The following is a 20,134-nucleotide window of genomic DNA, read 5'->3' as shown; positions in this document are numbered from 1 at the left end:
TATTTCCTCCTCATCGTCCTCTTAATCCTTCCGTGGCCCCAATTAAGCAGACTGTGGACGGGTCTGTTATAAGGCCAGGCGGCTCTCATTACTCTCTACTGGGGCCCGTAGTAAACATCTAGTATTTGGGCATTCCTCGCAGCCAAACTGAAAAGTTCTCCCAGGGTCTCTTCCTTTGTCCGGATGGTATTGTTGATGAACTACTCGTTAAAAACAGTCACAGAAGAAGTTGAGTTATGGTTCAAGGTGTTTTTATTGACATTGGCTGTGGCCGTGAGGGATTTGATGTGAGGATAAACATCGACGGTGGTTTTAACGGGTCCGTTTGGAAGCAGTTTCCCTGTGATGCCGACCAAAGCCGTACGTCTGGAAGACGTGTCCTTAACTGAAGGGCCAGTTTGGCTCCTACACTCGACTACAGACACACTGTGGTCGTCTGTTCCGGATGACCATGCTTGTGTCGTTAGATATTCATCTACGTTCTTATCTACCAGTGGTTTTTGTTGTTGTTGCTCAATGCAAATTATTATTTCTGTTCGATCTCACCGATGGCAGAGGGAGAGGACTGCAGAGAATGGTAATAGGATTCAGTTCATCAGGCGTGTTTGAAAACAATTAGCCGTCAAGAGAGCATCTTCCTCCACAGTTAATGTTTTTCTGCTAATTGAATGCCTATTACATGAAATGGCTATTAGGCATGATTATCATTTTGTACTTATTTTTGCTCCAATTAACATGTTTATGTTCAGAGGGAAAATGGCTGTAGTTTTGTAACGTTCCGAGAAGCGGTAGAGGTGGGAGCAGCTGACCCCCAGGTTCAGATCATCGATGATAAAAAAGCGCTTCCCGGTACGAGACACGTGTGAAGGTCAGCCGACAAACCAAGATGGATGCCGTCCCGTATTAAAAGCGAACGTTTCATTTACCCGGCTTCCCTGAAGCCTCTGTTTTCTTCTCAGACCGTCCTTCCATTAGCCGGGGCCCCTCGCACATGACTAATGTCCCCCCCAGTCTGTGTGTCTGCGAGGGGCATCCATCACCAGGCAGAGCCTCGTGGCGGGGGGGAGGTCCCTCACACACGCTCGCTGTAATTACAGATGGATACCCACGAGACGAAATGATTTACAAGTGGAGGAAAAACTCTGTGGAGGCGGCTGACCAGAAGTCCTGGAGGCTCTATCAGTTTGACTTCATGGGTCTGAGGAACACTTCTGACATCCTGAAAACAACTGCCGGTAAGTCTGGGTCATTCTATGTGGGGGTGGTATGGGTGCTTGTTGGTGAAGATGAATTGTTCCTCTGTGGTGATCCGTTTATGGCGTCTGTGATTTATGGGAATACACACACACACACACACACACACGCACCAGGGGGCCCGGAGTGTCTCTCCTTGTGAGGTTGAAAGAAGTTTGAAACAGGTTGGAACAATGGAAGTTATCGCCGAATGGCGACTGTGGTTGAGTTTGTTTGCCAGTTACCCATGCAGAAAAGCCTAGATGTTTCCATACTGCCGATCTGTGGCCAGGTAGCAACAGAGCTACAGCAGCTGGTGACTGAGAGAGCAGGCATCCCCCGTTACTCACCAGCCTCCCTGAACCCTCATAATCACATCCCGCTTCGGAAAAAGGATGATTTATGAAGGCCAACAGAAGGAACAAGCCCAGACCCACCCATGCTCTCTGACGGTCATAACACAGGAAGTCTGGTGTTAAGATTTGATTTTATCGAACAGGGCCTCATGGTGTGTATGTGGGGGTGTTGGAATAGTTATTATGGATGGAGGTAGGTACTATTGTATTTTTATCATACATTGTAGTGGTACATTGTGGAAACACTTGACTGTGTCTGTGTATCCAAGTTATTTTGGCTGTGCCAATCAAAGGAAGAGGTGGCTTTTTGCGCAGCAATAGTTCCAGCAAGTTCCTCCAGTTGAGAAACGTTCCAAATCCCAACCATTTAACAGAAAGACGTGTCGGAGACGTTTTTGCGGGTTCAGCGTAGCACCCTTCCTCCTCCCTCAAAAAAGTCTTGAGGGACGTTTGTTTTTATCTCCTGGGCCGGGGGGTGTCCAGGTGACTACGTGGTGATGACCGTGTACTTTGACCTGAGCAGACGGATGGGTTACTTCACCATCCAGACATACATCCCCTGCATCCTGACCGTGGTGCTCTCCTGGGTCTCCTTCTGGATCAAGAAAGACGCCACTCCAGCCAGGACGGCGCTAGGTAGGCCACAGCATAGAACTCTCATGGTCATTGTGCCACCAGACCATTTCAAAAGGGATAACAGACACTTAGACTCACTAACAGGCTGGGCCTCTGAGTGATTGTCGTACTCGATGATAGATATTACGCGTCCTGCAGAAGGCTGTCACGCCATAGAGGGGTTTACAAATGTCAATGATTCAGTTCAGTGCTTGTGTAGAAGCAGGGGTGTGAACAGTGTGGGCCGTCTCTCTGCGTCTCTCACTATCATTCCTTTTTAAATCCTCCTCTGTTCTCATTTGCGTATGATCCTTAAATCATGAATCGCCATTTTAATTGTCTTTTGTCCCTCACTGGAATGCCTTTTTTTATCGTGCGTCTTTGGAGGAGGTGTACACGTATTATTTAATGTGATCCACTCCCTTTTACCTCACTTATTTCATTATGTTTTTTTTTTTTCCTTTTTAATTACACGCTCTCCATTTGTTCATGTGCAGTCCTGTGGAACATTTTGCGAAAGGTAATTGGCTTTCAGAAAATGTATTTTCATTTTCTTTATCTTGATTTACTTGTGTGTGCTTTTAGTGTGTTTTCTTCCAAAGTAAGGCCATCACAGTTTGAATACAGTTTGTCTCATTTTTTACATTTCTGTTTCACTTTCTAAGGGCTGTGCAGACTGTATGGGAATTGTTAGACAGATACATACAACAAAGTACACAGATAAAAGAGAAAACAGATATTTGAAAGCACATGTGTATATTTAGGAGCAGACAGTTGGGCCTTCCAATGTCAAGAGACAATCAAAACGCTGTCTCCAGTTATTAGTTTTCGAGCACGGGCAGTGTATACATATAGGGTGATAAAAAATGTCTGTCTCCACCAATGTTCAAACTCATGATGTTGTACAGAGCAACACAGAAAACAGACCACATCCACTTCATTCACTTCGATTTTTTAGACTGAAAAGGATTGTTTGTTGGGGCGTTAATAGGACCTGGGTAGGCCGTCATTCTCAGGGTTGAAATGTATTTAGTGCTAGAGAGAGAAAGAGAGAGAGAGAGAGAGGGGGGGGGAGAGGGAGAGAGAGAGGGAGAGAGAGAGAGAGAGGGAGAGGGAGAGAGAGAGAGGTCCGTCAGGGGAGGTGAAGGGACGCCTGAATGCAATTAATCTGTCCGACAAAAGAAGTCTTTACAACTTGAGCATCTAAAAGTGAAGGGAGGAAAGAAAAAAAACGAAAGAAAGAGATTTGCCTTTTGCTGGCAACCAGGGTGATCGATAAAGTCCAGGAAGAAAGAAGAAGGAGGGAGAGGAGAGAAGAAATGGCTCAAAGGCAGACAGGAAATAGCAGGTTGCACAGGAAGGGCACCGTGAAGAATCCAAGTCTCTCGCTACATAGAGCCCTTTCAGTTCAGCCACTGTCAGCTTACTGTGTTGTGGCTCTTGTATACTGACAGGCCAAACTGTACCTTCCAGAAGGATGTATGGATGTTCTGTACAGTCCTCAGCCTGTCAGCACCGTCTATATTGAATCTTGATAGCTTTGACACTCTGGTCTGTATTAATAACTACTGTAATAGCGACATCTTGACTGGCGCAATAGGGCATCCCTCCACTGGGCACTAGGTTGTAATACCCTTTCAGATGTCAGTCAGGGGTGTTCCAGAATGCTCTCCCCGTGTGGATGTCATTAACAGATATCTGTCAGACGCCGAGTCCCTACAGGTTAGCACATCTGGGCTTGTCCTGTAGCGGTCTACTTGTAGAGTCTGAAGGGTAAAGGCGAGAAAAGATTGTGGAGGTAAGGGGGTGGGGGGGCTGCAAAGGTCAGACAAGTTGGTAGGGCGGGGGGGGGGTTAGAGGCCAGATGAGGCTAAGGGGGGCAAAGGCCAAAATAAACTGGGGGGGGGACAGCGGCCAGAAGAAGCTGGGGGGAGTTTGAGGATGCCAGCCTGAAATAGATGTGGCCCGCTTGTTTCCATAGAAACCTTAGAAAAACAGTGGCACAGTCATCCTTATGATGTTAGGAAGACAGAGAGAGAGAGAGAGAGAGAGAGAGAGAGCCTAAGAGAGAGAGAGAGAGAGAGAGAGAGAGAGAGAAAGAAGGGAGCAGGAGAGGGAGGGTGAAAGTGTGTGCACACGTGCATACTTGTGTGGGGGAGTTTTTTTACATTTGCAGTTTTTTTCTTATGTGCACCAGGCATAATATATATCAAACACTTCTAAGTCAAGGTGTTATAAATCATAGCAGACAAGTCATCCTAAATCTTGTTGTCAGGGCAAGAGTACAAACAAAGTATTCTTTCTGACAGAGCAAAGTAACCCGGTTCGTTGAAACAGTATTAACATATCCTAGTTCATATTGAATTTGTTGGGTTTTCAACCCTGCCAAAATAATAGTGACTCAGTAAAACTGCAGAATATAGAACAGCGTAACTGCCCAACACCTGGGATGGGTGTGTGTGTTTGTGTGTGTTTACGTGTCCCTGTGTGTGCTTGTGTCTCTGTGTATGCCTCTGTGTGTGTATGTCTGTTTGTGTGTGTGTATGTCTCTGTGTGTGCGTGCGTCTGCGTGTGTGTGTGTCTCTCCCCGCTCCAGGCATCACCACGGTGTTGACCATGACCACCCTCAGTACGGTGGCACGCACCTCCCTCCCCCGCGTCTCCTACGTCACCGCCATGGACCTGTTTGTCACCGTCTGCTTCCTGTTTGTCTTCGCCGCGCTCATGGAGTACGCCACCCTCAACTACTACTCCTACAGTGCCCGCAAGCCCACCTACGGCAAGCCCGCCTACGGCAAGCCCAAACGGTCGGTAAGTGACGCCGACTCCGCCCCAAGGAGGCCTGTTACGACGCGTCACAGGCCCACAGCTCAGAAGTGCAATTTTTAACATGCAAAGCACAGTACCGGATAAGCAGGAAACCATTCTGTCTTGTCGTCGCAATCCCAAATAGAGAGTGGTGATTCTTCCGTGTCGAACAAGGTGATTGGCTGGCTTTCAGGCTGGCGAGTGCCTGGACGTGCTTCATCCTGTAGTGATGTCACGACAGGAGCCATTGGTTCTAGCGCTGTGGTCCCATTAAAACCACAGCAGCTAATCCTGGACAGTGCACCCCCCTCTATTGTGTGTTAGTTTGGATGTTATTATAAATGGTAAAGCTACCATGAAAACACATTAAGCCAGAATCCAGAGCTAGAAATAAGTCTGGTCAAGCGGAAGTTGTTTGTAATATTTAGATGTTATGATATTCATCTGTAATTGCATTGACTTGGAGCTTCTTGTGAATCCATTCAATGTATCAACAGGAGCTGCATGGTTTTACATCCATCATATTTAATCAATTCATGTTTGAATTAATTTGAATTTATAGGTTGCTTTTTGCAGCTCAAGTTACTGCAGATCTCCAAACAGGCTCAATTAAAAAAAAAACGAACAAAGCTTTATTTCAACCAATTTAATTGGATCTACTGTTACTGTGAGGTGATGTAATTGGATAGGACTGGCGTATCACTGTACGTTGTGAGAATATCTTGGCGGTGCTGGCTTGTTTTAGACTGATGAGCACACACAGTATAGTAGACCAACCCCTCCCAGGGCTGTGAATCACGCCAGACATAGGGGGAGACCGTGGACGAAAGCAACTCTCTCCTTACTGAGTGACAGGTGTTCTCCTGATGCAGTTCCGTTTTGCCTACTGCACAGATTAAACGCATGACAGTGCAATTCCTGCGAATCCCATCTCATCTCTGATTTACTTGGCACTCCCTCAGAGTCAGTTCTCTGACCAAGTATCTTTCTTTCACCCCCCCTCTCTCTCTCTCTCCCTCCCTCTCCCTCTCTCTCTCTCTCTCCCTTCTCAACCCTCCTGCCCTCCTTTCTCTCCCCTCCACCCCCACCCCTCTCTCCCTCTTCCATCTCTCCCTCCACCCCCCCTCTCTCCCTCTTCCATCTCTCCCTCCACCCCACCTCCCCCTCTCTCCTCCTCTGATTTTACAGAACTACTCCGTCCTGGATGTGGGACCTCCTCCCACTGTCATAGCTCTCAACAACTCCCTGTACTGGCAGGAGTTTGAGGACGCGTGCGTGTACGAGTGTCTGGACGGCAAGGACTGCCAGAGCTTCTTCTGCTGCTACGAGGAGTGCAAGGGGGGCGCATGGCGAAAAGGACGAGTCCACATAGACATCCTAGAACTGGACGCCTACTCCCGTGTGTTCTTCCCCACCTCCTTCCTGTTGTTCAACGTGGTCTACTGGGTAGGCTACCTCTACCTTTAGCACCCTGCTGGAAAGAGAGAGATGTGCTGCGTGAGGCAGAGAGGGAGAGAGAGTGTGTGTGTGTGTGTGTGTGTGTGTGAAAGACTTCTTCAAGGTGGAAGAACCGGATACGGCCCCAAAAACGATCAGGAGAGGAGCTGCTGTCTAGACGAACGGATGTGTCTTGAACGGTGAGAAGTCGAAAGAGACAAGCCCAGACACTCTCTTCACAGACACACCCCCATCTTGTGGAGGACAAGGGTCGAATCGTTTTGTCGGGTGGGACAAATTGTGTTTCGCTACCTGAACTAAAACTACAACTAGAACGGAACTACAACCCTGAACTAGGTAGCGGAGCAGAGAAGGTACAAAAAGGTGTCGGCCATCAGTCAGGCAGCTGGGAGTTACCTCCAGACCAACCATCCACAGTGCCTTCATATGAAGGGGTAGCCATCTGTTACAGTAGACTAATAGGAGAATGTGACGCCGCTGTTGTGCTCTCGTTTCCTCACGGTCTCTATCAGCTGTTTTTTCTGCTTAATAAGTACACAAAGCATCCTTTAGTTCCTGTCAGTGCATGGTACTGTAGCTCTCCACTCTTAGTGATAACCCCTCTTTTTCAGACATGTTTTTGAACACTAGTTACTACTTTAGAAGTGGCCCCCTCACCGCTTAATGAATATCATTAGCAATATTGAAATCAGATTCACGCCGCAAGTAGACGCAATAGAATGTTCACGCGTCCATTCTAAAGACCCTTCCAGAAGGGTTCACTGTCTTCATGAAGACATGAAAAACTAGTTTTTCTTGATGATCTCAATGATATCTTGATAGGTTTTCTTACTGTATTCACACACTGGCCAGTTCTTTAACTGTGTGGATTTAGGTCTCAGTACTGTAGGCCCCAACACACACAATGCTACTCAGCTCAGTACTGTAGTCACCAAATACACAACATCCTACACAGGTGTTGCACGGCAACGGCAGTCTAGCCTCTGTGCTTGACGTCTGGGCTGGAGAGAGGAAGCTCAGATTGATGTCCCTCATTAATGGGGGATGATTATAGTGGACGGCCTCTTCTCATCTCTGGCTCTAGCTGCCAGACGGTGTTTGTCACCAGAAAAAAAAGACAAACGCACAAAACCGTTGTCCAGCCACAGGAATTCAGCTCATAAACGCTGACCTCATAATCTTCAAATAAGAATCCAGGAATACCATTTTATTTAAATTGTTCTCTGTGTAACTTGAGATACTGTCCAAAAATACTGGGGCTTTTGTATTCTTATTTTGACATCTGTTTTATTGTTTATTGTTTCTCACACAACTGACAGTTGTCCGCTATTCTCTGCTGTAGCTGTTTCCACAGCAATAGTACGCAAGCATCTACTGCAGTACTTACAGTGTGATTAGTGAATAGTCACTTCCTGTCTGAAAGTAGGGACAGAATTCACCAGAAGCACAAGCAGGGAACAAGAAGACACCCACAAGTTCTACAAGTGAAAGATCCTTGTTATTTTACAAAAATAGATATATTTTATTTTATTCAAGCTACAGTAAGCCAGCAGTGTTCTCTACGATTGGCTTTCTCCACGGATTTATGTCCTCTTGTTTCTTTTGGTTTCCTGTGTTTAGATTTGAATCGGCGACCATTGAATTGCCTTACTGTAGGGTGGGCGTCTCTCTACCCCGCCATCATCACCCCACTCAGCCTGAGGCAAACAGCTGTGGAGAGTCCGTTTGTGGAAAACCCTTTTATATATTAACTATTATTATCATTATTATTATAATTATTAAAAGTATTATTATTTATAATAATGAAATGATTATAATTCAAAATTAGATAATTGTCTTTTCTTTTTATGTATTTGCTATGTGCCAAATATTTCAAACAACTTGGTTTGGTCTCTCATTGTGTTCTTTTGGTTTCAACACTGTCACACTGACTCTGTTGCCTCTGTCCTGGCCACACCAAGAGTAATCTAATATTACTGTAATTAGTTCGCATCGTGTTTGATACAGCGTTACTTAGAGAGCTTCTTTTTACCAACCCACCGTGTTTTCTATTGCTGGCTAATAGACATGTTTAGATCTGACATCATTCACGGTTAGAAGAAGTTGACTTTCCACTCTGGCACTTGTCATTTTCCTCCAAATAACCATGTATTTATTGATGCCTTTGACATACAATAGTGTAGACATAGTATGTAATGTATGGGGATAATGGATGGGTTAGGGTTTATTTTTAAGGGTTTCTATTTTTACTCTGTTTCTTTAATGTTTTTAGCTCATTTTAGATGTTACATGAAGGCGACCTAACTGGTTGATTGAGTTGATATTCAATTATTTAAGCCAGAGGTCTTCAACCCTGGTCCTCAGGTACCCCCTGCCCTACATGTTTTAGATGTTTCCCTGCTACAACACACCTGATTTAAATGAATGGTCGTTAACAGGCTTCTGCGTAACAAGATAACGACCCATTGATTTGAATCAGGTGTGTTGGAGCAGGGAAACATCAAAAACATGCAGGACGGGAGGTCCATGAGGACAAGGGTTGAAGACCTCTGATTTAAGCAGTATATGAATTTATTTGGTGGTTCTCTCAATTCTCCATCGTAGAGTCTTTGTCCACGATTTCTCCTCCAAGAGACTCAGAAAATAAGTGAGGATAATAGACCTATGATGGCGCTTGTGTAGCGGCTGCGGAGATCTCGTGCAGGGGTGCATGGAGAATACCAAATCAAATTCCTAGTATCTGTATACATGGCGAAATAAAGTTGAATCTGAATCTATAAGCTATAAGATGTGTACTGTGAGAAGCACTCCAAAAATACTACTCTTGTTTCCCTGTGGAAGAATCAAGTAATCTTGAAGCATCATTAAAGCAGTTTGCTGTTCAGAACACACTATTCTTCATGTTACATACATACTGGCTGATTTACATAGAGGTTGAAATGCAATTTTCATACAAATTACGTATCATACAATGTTATATATCTGGATTTGTGTTTGTTTGGGAGAGGGAAATGTTAGATAATACACATGAGAGCAACAATTGCTGCCAAAAACAGGTATTATAATTGGTTTCTGGTGAACTGAGAAACATGTGACCTTGCAAAATTTACCTGCAACAAATGACATTGTAGAAAGCCGTATATCTGGAGACTAATTATGTTTTCTAAAGGGAGAACAGCAGGGGTGGTCAGTAGAGACCAGGAGTCACAGAAGAAGGACTGGAATATTCTATATTACACAGTATATTCATAGGAGGTATTGTTTAATCATTTATTTCCCTCATGTTCTTTTATGAGAGGAGTTTGATTTGCTTAGTTGGCTTTTAAGATTTGTTTTTTGTTAAGGTTTAGCTTAAGTTGGTATCAGATAAATTAGGTAACTTAAGACTTACTTGAAATTAATAGTATGATTTCTGTTATGAAAATAACCTAAAATTAAGGAAATTCAAAGCAAATACTGCAGTGATCATGACTTAGCCTTGGTAATACTGTGGGACATAAGCCAAAGAATATTTCAATATGTTTGTTTCATGGAATTCACTAACAGTTGGGGGAGTCTGTGTTGTTTTTAAAAGATAAAAAATACTGTGGCTTCAGTTTGATGTACTCGGTGCAGTGAACGCTGTAATCTGTCATTTTTGAAAGTGCTTGAAAACTCTGAGTGTAAATGGTCTGATTTGATTTGCCCTTCTTATAGTTTGTGTCAGCTGTTCAACATCCTCCATTGCACACAAATTGCAGACTTTCTTAATGGTAAAGACTGCTTACGTTTGATAGCATTTTCCATACACCAGCTATGGGAATATCAAACTCATAGATTTGCATTCACATCCAAATTCTCTCTGAGAGCACAGGAAGTTACATTTTGTCCCAAATTGTGACAAACTCGCCCTCATGCAAAGTGAAAATACATGTGTCCAAATGGATTTGACTTGCTTTACCCTTTTCGATTTTGACAGCGGTGCAGTAAATCACGTTTACCTGATCTGTGTTTTCATATTTGAGAATTGTGTGTAACATGCCTTTAAGTGGTTTGTAAGTGCAAGTGTTGAGTTAGTTCTCCTCGACAGTGCTTTCCCAACTTGGCCAGTACTACTCCATTAACCCTGATGTCCACAATACGATTTTAACCCCCATGTTATTTTCATACCTGTGGTTCCTTTTATATCTCAAATGTACATGGCAGCAGTATTATAGCAAATGTTGAATAAAGTTTTTTTTTCTTTAAAATATGCCATTATGTCTTGCGCTTCATAAATGTCTTAGCTCAATCCCAACATTTGTTCACCAACAGCTCTTAGCTGAATTCTAAACTGACAATGCAAGGTTTTTCATAAGTAGGATTAAATGGTTTTATTATGTAAAGTGTTTAATTGCATTCTATTATTATATACTGACACCCTCCCCACTGGCAACCTCTCAGAAGATGGTTCCCTTTTTGGGCAATGAGAAGCACAGTCTACACAACATGAATACCATTAGCTGGTCAGTTGATGCTACAGTACGAGCTGGAAGGACCTCAGTACTTTTAACGATAACATGAGAATTAAATCAGACTGGTGTGTCCAATTCTGGAAGGAAACACGCACAGATGAATGCCCGCAATAAAGACCAAAATAAACGATCCTTGATCTCAAATTTAATTGGAAGATGTTGAAAATCCAATAAACTCTGTCCAAATAAAAAGGATTGGAAATAACATTGGTCTCTCCGAAACATGGTGTGCTGTCTCTCTGTACTGATGTCTCTTTCTCTGTACTAGAAGCTGTTCATGTCATGGGGTTCGTTCTGCGGCTCGTCCTCTCACTCCTAACTAACCACAGATTTATCGAGTCTGAATGACTTGTCATCATTAACACCTGTTTCACTGTCTCTCTTTCCCCTCTCTCTTTTTCTCCTTTTCTCTCTCTTGCTCTCTTGCTTTGTCTCCTATTCTAACTGTCATATTCTTTCTCTCTCCCCCTCCCTCTCTGTCTCTCTCTCTCTCTCATTGATCCGTGTTGTCAGTCTTGTTTCTCCTGCATGCACATTCGCCACAACTTTGTTGGAACGGTTACTATGGCAACTATGTTCACCGAGCACATGATGAAGTGTAGCCGAACGTGATGAGTGTTGTGCAGCTCGATTATTCATATGACCCACTTTTCTCTCCACCTCTATGACATGCAGTACTTTCAAAGTACAACTGGAAAAGTCCTACAAGTGTGTCACAAGGTTGTGGGCCACAGCCGCTAAAATGATTGCACAGACTTAAATTGAACTTTTTTTTGAAGATACATGTTTAGGCCTTCCTTGTTTTTATAGGGATTGTATAGACAGAGAGACATAATAAATGTGGAGGAGAGAGTATGACAGGCAGCAAAAGGATTGGGCCGAAGTCAAACCCAGGCCGATGCGGTGAGCCCTGAGGCATGTGGGTCATCGGTGAAGGTGTTCTAAAATCTTCAGGAAAGGGAACAGATTCTCAACAAGATAGCTTTTGTAAAGTGACTTACTGAACGCAAGCCCTTTATCCTCACTGTCCCAAGCCAAAACATCCAGCCAGAAACTAAAATCTCAAAACAAATATACATTCATTATTTACGCATGGGTACTTAAAATGAAAGATTCATGCATGTACGAAAGTCCATGACCTAAGCACACAGGACATTGATGGCCTTTGTGTTGTAAAATATGATATTAGTACAGATCAAAGTTTCAAGAAATGTTTTGAACTAGATCCAAATGAGTCCTCCTCTGTGGAATTGATCAGATTAACCAGTTTCAAAGCTTCTTTTTTTCTTGTTTCACAAAAACAATTGCCTACCGTAGACATGCAGGGAAGAAGAAACGTTTGGATTTTGGAGTGATCTGTCCCTTTAACAGAGGCTGAGCAGAGAGGACTGTGCTGCCAGAAGAAATTAAATGCGTGTTATAAAGATTGTGATTTAAGGGGTTTCATCACAATAAAACCCATGTACTTTGAATGTAATCAAAGTTTCAAGGTTTCAATAGCATGTGTGGTAGGAGATGAAAAACAAACTAATAGAAGAAGGATGAAAAACAAACTAATAGAAAAAGCATGAAAGCCATGGTGGAAATGGACGACCTTCAGAGATATCTGGAGACAGACTAGTTTTCGCTGTCTATTGTTCCTGAATATTGAACTCGCTTCACAAATGTCCCCACCTTGTTACCAATTTTTGTTCCCTTCATATCAGAGCCAAGATGAAAGGAACTGTAGTCTACTCTTATGTACGATCAAAAAAATTGCCATCTCCAGGTTATTTTCTGTTTTCTTGAGAGCTTTGAGATCTATTTAGTCCTGCCAGTGGTTTCCTGTTTTCCACAAGTGCACTCTGTCCTTCAGGAAGATAGTTCTGTGATGACACCATAGTGAATGGACACACACAAAGCTTTCATTCCAAAATGGACAGTGCAATAGAGACTAAGTATTGTTGAAATGTTTACAGTGTATATAACATTACAGAATGTTACCATAACATTGGGATAGTCCTCATTTTCTATGAAATGAACACTGAAATGAACATTTGAAAATCATTTCTGCTGGTGAAATAATATCTATAGATGACACATTTAAGCAATTTGACATAAATGTCTAGTTCCCTGCAATATGGTCTGCCTGGCATCTGCCCTTCCTCTGAGCCGTTTGGTGGTTTCGTTCAGGATCTATATCAGATACGATGTCTGCAGAGACACGCAGAAGCACCGCTGCTCTGCAGATTTCTCCATCCATGAACTGTCGAGATTCATCAGTTGAAGACATCCAGGTAGCACTGTCAGCATTAACTGTGAACGATACCCTGAGATTCTTTCTTAGGCTAAGAAAGTTCTTCAAAAGGGTGGCGTGGATTTTGAACTGCTCCACTTCATCGTCCTCAGTGACAGAAAGCTTCGCCGCACTGTCAGCAGTGGCCCTGTGGCAACGACGAACGTGTTCAGACTATAAAAGCTCCTAAACATGAACCAATTCTTTCAACAAGCTTTAAAAGCATCAGAACTTGTTAAGGACCAAGCGGGATGAGACAACGCGAAGAAGATTTACAGTCAAGACTTAAGCCTCCCTGCCTGTCATTTTGGTGTGGAGATACTGGTATTTTTGGGATACTTATGTTAATAAATATGATTTTAGTCTTAAATAAATTGTCATAGATGAGCACTCGGCCTACCTATTAAGATACTCCTATGTAGTAGCCTATCACATTAGTTTGTGGGCGTGTCATTAACAAAAAATCGTTCGGAGAACATGGTGCATGAGCTTGAGAACGAATTATTATGGGAGTAATTAAAGTAAACGTAGTAATTTTTCATACTGAAAACGTAAAACTAGCACGCTGGTGGACAGTTGCTTAAGTTTGTGGAGTGAGTTTGTGTAGCTATTTGCGCAAGAGACAGTTTGGGGCCTACTTCGAAGCTGTGTTCCGATGGCGGCTTTGTCTGAAATGGTTATGGACCGAGAACATCGGACTGAGTTTCAGTAGGTGTATTTTCCACTGTTAAGAAGCTGCAGATAGTAGCCAACTGAATTCACGCAGATGCTGCTTAGTCCATACGACATTGTGCCAGCGACTCAACTCATCACAACAGACAGGTAGGCTTTTCAGTTTGATTAGTCGTTAATTGCAGAGCCTGAGCAATTGCTTTATTAAAACTGGAGGACCGTATGTTTATGTAGAGTTATAGTAAACATTGCAACATAGGTAACATTGGTTTCTGAAAGTAGGGTTACCATAGGCTACTGAAGAGTGACAGCAGGTGAAAATAATCTGTCATTTATCACGAGGGAATCCAAGTAGTTGTGATTTGTAAGATTTGTCATTACTGCTCTGTACAAAGTCCCTGAAAAACTCAATACAATTAGTCAACTTTTCCATTGAACCATTCCAAAGAAAAATAAATAAAAGGTAAACTCTTTCAAAACAAATACCCTTAGTTATTTAACTTTAACTACTGTAAACTATATGTTCACTTGTATGCTAGTGTAGGGGAAGGGGCGTCTCACCTATTTGTTAGAGGAATGTTTATGTTGGGCTTAACCTTAATAATAATACATTCAGCATACACTATAGACTTCAGGTCAACATCGTGTCACATATTTTCCTGAAGCCCCCCTTGCCAAGTTTTATCATAGCTGATCATACAGAGAGCAAGCTATATTCAAACATAGCACACATAAGTACAGAGACCATATTGGGGGCACAGACTCAAATCACTTTGTTGACTCAATCGTCCAAGATAGTGTTCAAGGCAGGGGCAATTCTAGGATCAGACCTTTAGGGGTGCTCAGCCCCCAATGAGAATGTGACATGAATACAATGCTTTGCAAAAGTGCTAAACCCCTTTGCTAATAACAGGCATGCAAGCAGTTCAGGGGTAAAAAAGATTAGAAGGATACAGCGAACCCCCAACCCCATAGGGTCCGGGAGCATGGTCCCCTGAAGAAAATGTATGAAATTAAAGTTAAACGCATTAATCCGGTGCACTTTGAGAGCAAAATTTAAGAGGCTATATCTGTGTAGAATCTGTGCTCTTTAAACATTGTGATGTTCTTTTAAACAAATACATTTTTTGTATAGCATAGATCATAAAAAACAATTAAACAAACAGGACTACCTGTGTTGAAATACTTTAAAAAGCAAAAGACAAAGCCAGCAATGCTGCGCCCCCTCCCTCAGTGAGAACGCACTCAATTTGAAAGAAATATTTTTTTAGACTTCTAAACATATTATACCTCGTTGGAAACTACGATTCTTGTGCTTTCATTGAAATAAACAAATTCAAGCTCAACTCGCAGCAGCAAGTACTGTCAACGTCTTTGTCCAGTGACCGTTCCTTCAACAATGCCAGAGAAAAAAGTTTGACTTACCTACGATTCCTTCGGAATGTTCCAGGTATGCACACAACTCATCAAAACCTCATCTGCTTACATTCCCAAAGGTCCAAAGTATCAAACCATGTCGAGTAGTTGTCCAAACAATGAATTATATCCACACATAGCCACGATCTTGCCACACTGTATTGTTTTGATTTGTGTAACAAACAATCGCTCATAGCAAGAGAGCTGGGCAGATTTTTTCTAACTGGCTTTGTCTGGCTATGAAATGAGCTAGCTATCCTTGTAGCTTAGAGCTAGCTGTAAATGGCGATACCCCATATGCTAGGTGTTTTGGAGCCTTCAAAATAAAAGTCGATTGCGCAATATGTCAGTGTTCTATGAGTGCCAATCCTGGGAATCAGGTAAAGCACTCCAATGTGTTCATGCTTCAGTTTTTGTGTTTCAGTAATACTAACGAGGGATTTATTAGTTTATTAGTGTTATATATGATAGTTCTAAGTACCACCTTTCATTATAGATAACAATTATACCTTTTTATACTAAGAATTTGATCTTGGTTACAAGGGTCATTCTGGGGTCTCCAAAAGAAAACGCCTGGATGTACTCTTATAAAAACCTTTTGTCAAATCTGAATATATTGTGGCATTATGTTTGACTTTTGATTTGAATTGGGTAAGGCTGCAACCTGTGGTCCTATGCTGTCTTCCAGCTAATACCTACCACCTCTAGGCCTCTTCAGGCCTCTGTTTTCAACACAAATTCCAGGCGGAAATAGAAACGTTCACTTTCCTTGTGTTCAAGCTTCTATTAGTCAACACCAGTAGGACTGACAGGGGTCCTGACAACAAGAAATATAACTTCAGAGTGTCAGCTTTCAAAAGAGTCCATTTAAATGCATGTACTCCAAATGGTTCAAGAACAGCAGTCAATTTACTTTGGGTATACTGTTTAGGCGTTTTTGGGAACATTAACAGGATCCAGAAGGGGCTAAGCACCGACAATGCCGGTTTCAGTTGTACTACAAAGAATAGGCTACTTTCAGTGATATTTATTGGCCGAGTCATTTCAGCAATCTTACTAAGAGTGTCTCACCTGTTTTACGCGGTCACCCACAAAATACATCCACTCCTGATTGCTGGGGGAAAACGCTCCACTTCACTTTGGACAGACTCAATTGTGTTTAAGTTTACTAGAGAAAAGCAACAAAGGGTGGACAATGAATCAGAGCTCAAAGCAAAATCACAGTTTCACCCTCGCATTATATAGCCTATGTCTTTGTGTATGCGATCTCTTGATAGGAAATCCAATTAAGGCCAGGCTACACCAGTCTCATTTCTCATTTATGCAATAATCTTTTACATGTTCATAAACAATGAGCCTTTGTGGGCGCAACGCGTTTTTCTCTTTTTGTATGCAAATGCTCTATTATTGTGAAAGGAAAGTGCGACAAAGAGTCTTTAGATCACGTCCGATCCAAACTTCAACACGTTGGAGACGCTGTAGCTCTTGCCCTTTACAATGTCTTATCCGTTACCTGGAGAACAGAATTATAAAGACTTGATGGGTTTGTTTTGATTGATAGACTGTGACAGGTAATTATTACCAGTCACCTGCGCCGTGCAGGGGCGTACCATAGCATAAGTAGCGCCTTTCATGCTGAGAAAGGGTTGATGTCCCGGTAGAAAGCACTTTGTCGACGATCCAGGGGTTTCAACACTACAGTGGGCAGTGGCAGTCCTAGCACATTTGGTGCAAGGGGCAAGGTTTCCGTGGAAAATTACTTTTCTTTTGTCTGCGTACAACCTACAAAACATCAGTGGCCTTTTAGAACTTCAAAACATGTGAGTTGAGTCAACAGAATGCCACTATGCTGGATGTGTGCCATTCCAGCCATGTTCATGTTGAGTCCATAATAAGCAGCTTCCAGAGAACCCTGCTGTGTTCTCTAGTCCAGGAACATCTCATGTTCTTTGCTGAGCCTCTCCTCTGTGGGTTTGAAACATGTTCAGCGAATGAGGGAGGTTTCATACAAAATCTTCACACTAACATCAAGAGTAATACTGCTATTCTTTGAAGGGAACACTTTCAGTAACAAATCAAAGATAAGTGTCTTATTTATTTAAAAAAATCTCGAATAATACAAACCCAGAGACATCCTAAACTGACCTCTTAGTTGTTGTTTGTTTGTTTTTAGCCAAGGGCATAAGCCATGAAAAATTCCTGACATCTTGTTTTTGGTGATTGCAATGGCAGTTTGAAGCCCTTGCCTTTTAAGGGAATGTGATTAATATTTGATTTGTAGGAATAACGTCCCAGGGGATGATATGTTCATTCACCTGGATGGGAGGTAGCTGGTTGGTACTTCTGAGAAGATAGGCTAGGTGATTCTAAGATACCAGTTAATTAAACTTTCATTTGGTAAGCCGCAAACCACAGTAGCATCTAGCCATCTAACATGTTTTAATGGAAAGGAGGGGTAGGGAGATCCATCGTAAGATACGATGCAGAACACATTTGAACGGTTCAGGTGAACGTCAGACAGGTCAACTGTCTTCTTCCTGTCAGCACTGTATAAAATGAGGCTTTTTGACTATTTATAAGCAAAAACAAAAAACTATCATCCCATGAATAATCTACAGAACCAAAAGTATTATTTCAACATTTCTTTCTTTTTGGGGGCGAGGGGAGGGGGGGTACTTTCTCCCAATAGAAAAGCCCCAAATATGGTGAAGACTTAAATCAAAATCTCGCTTTTCCAGGCTAATCTCTAAAAGGCAACCATGATGCAAGTCCATAGCCAAGCTCCTCAGCCAGACAGAAGCTTTGTCTTATTCATCATATTTCTTGTACCCCGGTATGGCAGACTGACAAAAAAAACGTATAAGACCATCTTTTTGCATAAGTGACACTTTCGTTCTTTGCCAAATGGTAAATGTCAGTGTTACAAGAGGCTGTGTGGGAAGAAACCTCCCCCCTCCAAGTCCCGCCTCCGTCTGTCTCAGCGAAGGAGGCTGATTCAGCTTCCAAGGCTCGACTCACAAAAAATCAAAACAAGATTTAATTGGAAATAGATTACTAGTATCACTGTGCGTCTCAGACTCGACGTAGTCGTTCAGTCACGCGTCGTCCTATCAATTTATTAGGTTGTTTGTAAAAATAGACTGGGCCAAAAAAACTAAGAGGGTTGAGGGGGTCTAAAAAAAAATCTATTATGAACACAGTTTCTGGTCCTAGAATAATGTATATAATTACATGGGATCCCACTCAAGTATCCTGAATTCAGCCTCAGAGCTGGTCTGTGTTTCCCCCCAGCCTCTCCTCAGCAACATCAGCCAGCACCTGACACACTGTTGCTGTAGCCATGGATACAATCAGTTCAGCATGCATGCAGATAAAGCTCCTTACCCACAAGCTCACCTCGCTCTCTCCGCATTCCATGGTGCGGCGTTATGGAGGCCGGCTGGAATGTTCAGCGGCCTAGAAAAGTTTTAATAATGAAATACACCTCCCGATTGATTTCTGAAAGCTGGGTCAGTGAGTGGGGGAGGGAGGATGAACACAGAAAGACCGGACTACTTTGTCTCGCAAACGGAAAAGCGGGTTTATGTACTCGCCTTTCTAGTGAATCCATTTAAGCTCTGGACTCCTCTTCCTAATTACAGAGGGCAGGATGCCTTTAATCCCCTTTTAATGAAGAGGCATTACTGGTACGTGGGAGGGGGGGTGGGGGTGGTAGAACATAGAACGGCCTAGTCTAATAAAACTCCAAAACATTGTATTTTTGGACATTTTCCTGTTGTTTCCAGCTCCAGAAGTAACACTTGTTTGTCTCAACTTCCATCCCCTCAGTCACAATCTGTCAGACTAATAAACTGTTGTTTCATCTCACCGTGAGTCACATAGTCTTTACCTTTTGAAGACAACACTAGCCCTTGCTGGCTAGCTTTGTGTTTTAAAAATAAGAGTCTCGTCGGTGTGGCCTGCAGGACAGTCTATTGTTGGTTGGGCCAGTAGGTAGCCTCTGGAAGAACCATGGGGATATTTCTCAGCAGGAGAGGCTAAATTCACACGAGGCAGATACAGAGATGACCCCCCCCCCTTCGGGGTAGCGAGATAAACACACAAGATGCAGGTTGATGGAGGGCCATAATAACAGTCACTTAGCAAGAACCAAACGTTTATCAGAAATAGTAGAGGGAGCATTTCCTGGGTCCTTGAATGCAATTTGCATGTTGTTTACATCTCTGAGCATTGAAAGACCAGGTGCGAACAGAAGGAACCGCATGACGTCAACAGTGATTGGACAGTGAAAGCTTTAATTTTAGATTTTTTAATATAACTGAGGATGTGGCAGTTAAGTATACTTCTTAATCTTAATAAAAAGTGGTGGGACGTATTTGCCATGTTCAGAAAGTACGAAACATGCATACAGGTGTTTTCTACATGTTCAGATTCAGGAAAAGCTTGGCGTATCAATCTGCAAACCTCTGTGTTAGAACCCATGTGTACGCTACGTTTAAATTACAGTTTCATTATAAATTTGACCCCTGGCGTTAAATAACACTTTGAAATGTGCTATGTAGCAGAACAGGGAGTTTCCCCAGCGACACACAGCAGAATACAGGCTTACAACAACAAGCCGTAGGCCTAACTCCTCAGACTCAGCTGGTCAGGTGCAGTTCCACCTCTGTGGACAGTGGTGGGACTGTGACAGAGCACGAAACCGACTTACCTTGTTTGCGTCCTCTTTAATCAGTCACGAGACCCGTGGCCGGGCGGCCAAGCAGGGCCTTGTCTGTTTTACAGTCGTGGCTTGTGAGGATCTGTTG

The 20,134-nt window shown here is 42.8% G+C and overlaps 1 protein-coding gene across 2 annotated transcripts in view; it reads left to right on the top strand.

The window, feature by feature from the left end:
- gabrg3 (gamma-aminobutyric acid type A receptor subunit gamma3) overlaps positions 1-7,423 on the top strand; it is a 54,657-nt gene extending 47,234 nt beyond the window's left edge. For both annotated transcript variants that reach the window (XM_084676338.1, XM_084676340.1), the window contains exons 6-9: positions 1,098-1,235; positions 2,073-2,225; positions 4,801-5,015; positions 6,201-7,423. In XM_084676338.1, coding sequence (XP_084532464.1) covers positions 1,098-1,235; positions 2,073-2,225; positions 4,801-5,015; positions 6,201-6,479 — 785 coding nt within the window. In that variant the 3' untranslated portion in view covers positions 6,480-7,423. The remainder of the gene's footprint in view (positions 1-1,097; positions 1,236-2,072; positions 2,226-4,800; positions 5,016-6,200) is intronic.
- Positions 7,424-20,134: the final 12,711 nt, after the last annotated feature.

This window comes from Hypomesus nipponensis, chromosome 16 (assembly GCF_054491055.1).
Source record: "Hypomesus nipponensis isolate SF chromosome 16, ASM5449105v1, whole genome shotgun sequence".
Classification (NCBI taxonomy): Eukaryota; Metazoa; Chordata; class Actinopteri; order Osmeriformes; family Osmeridae; genus Hypomesus; species Hypomesus nipponensis.
This window is presented reverse-complemented; position numbering and strand designations above follow the sequence as displayed.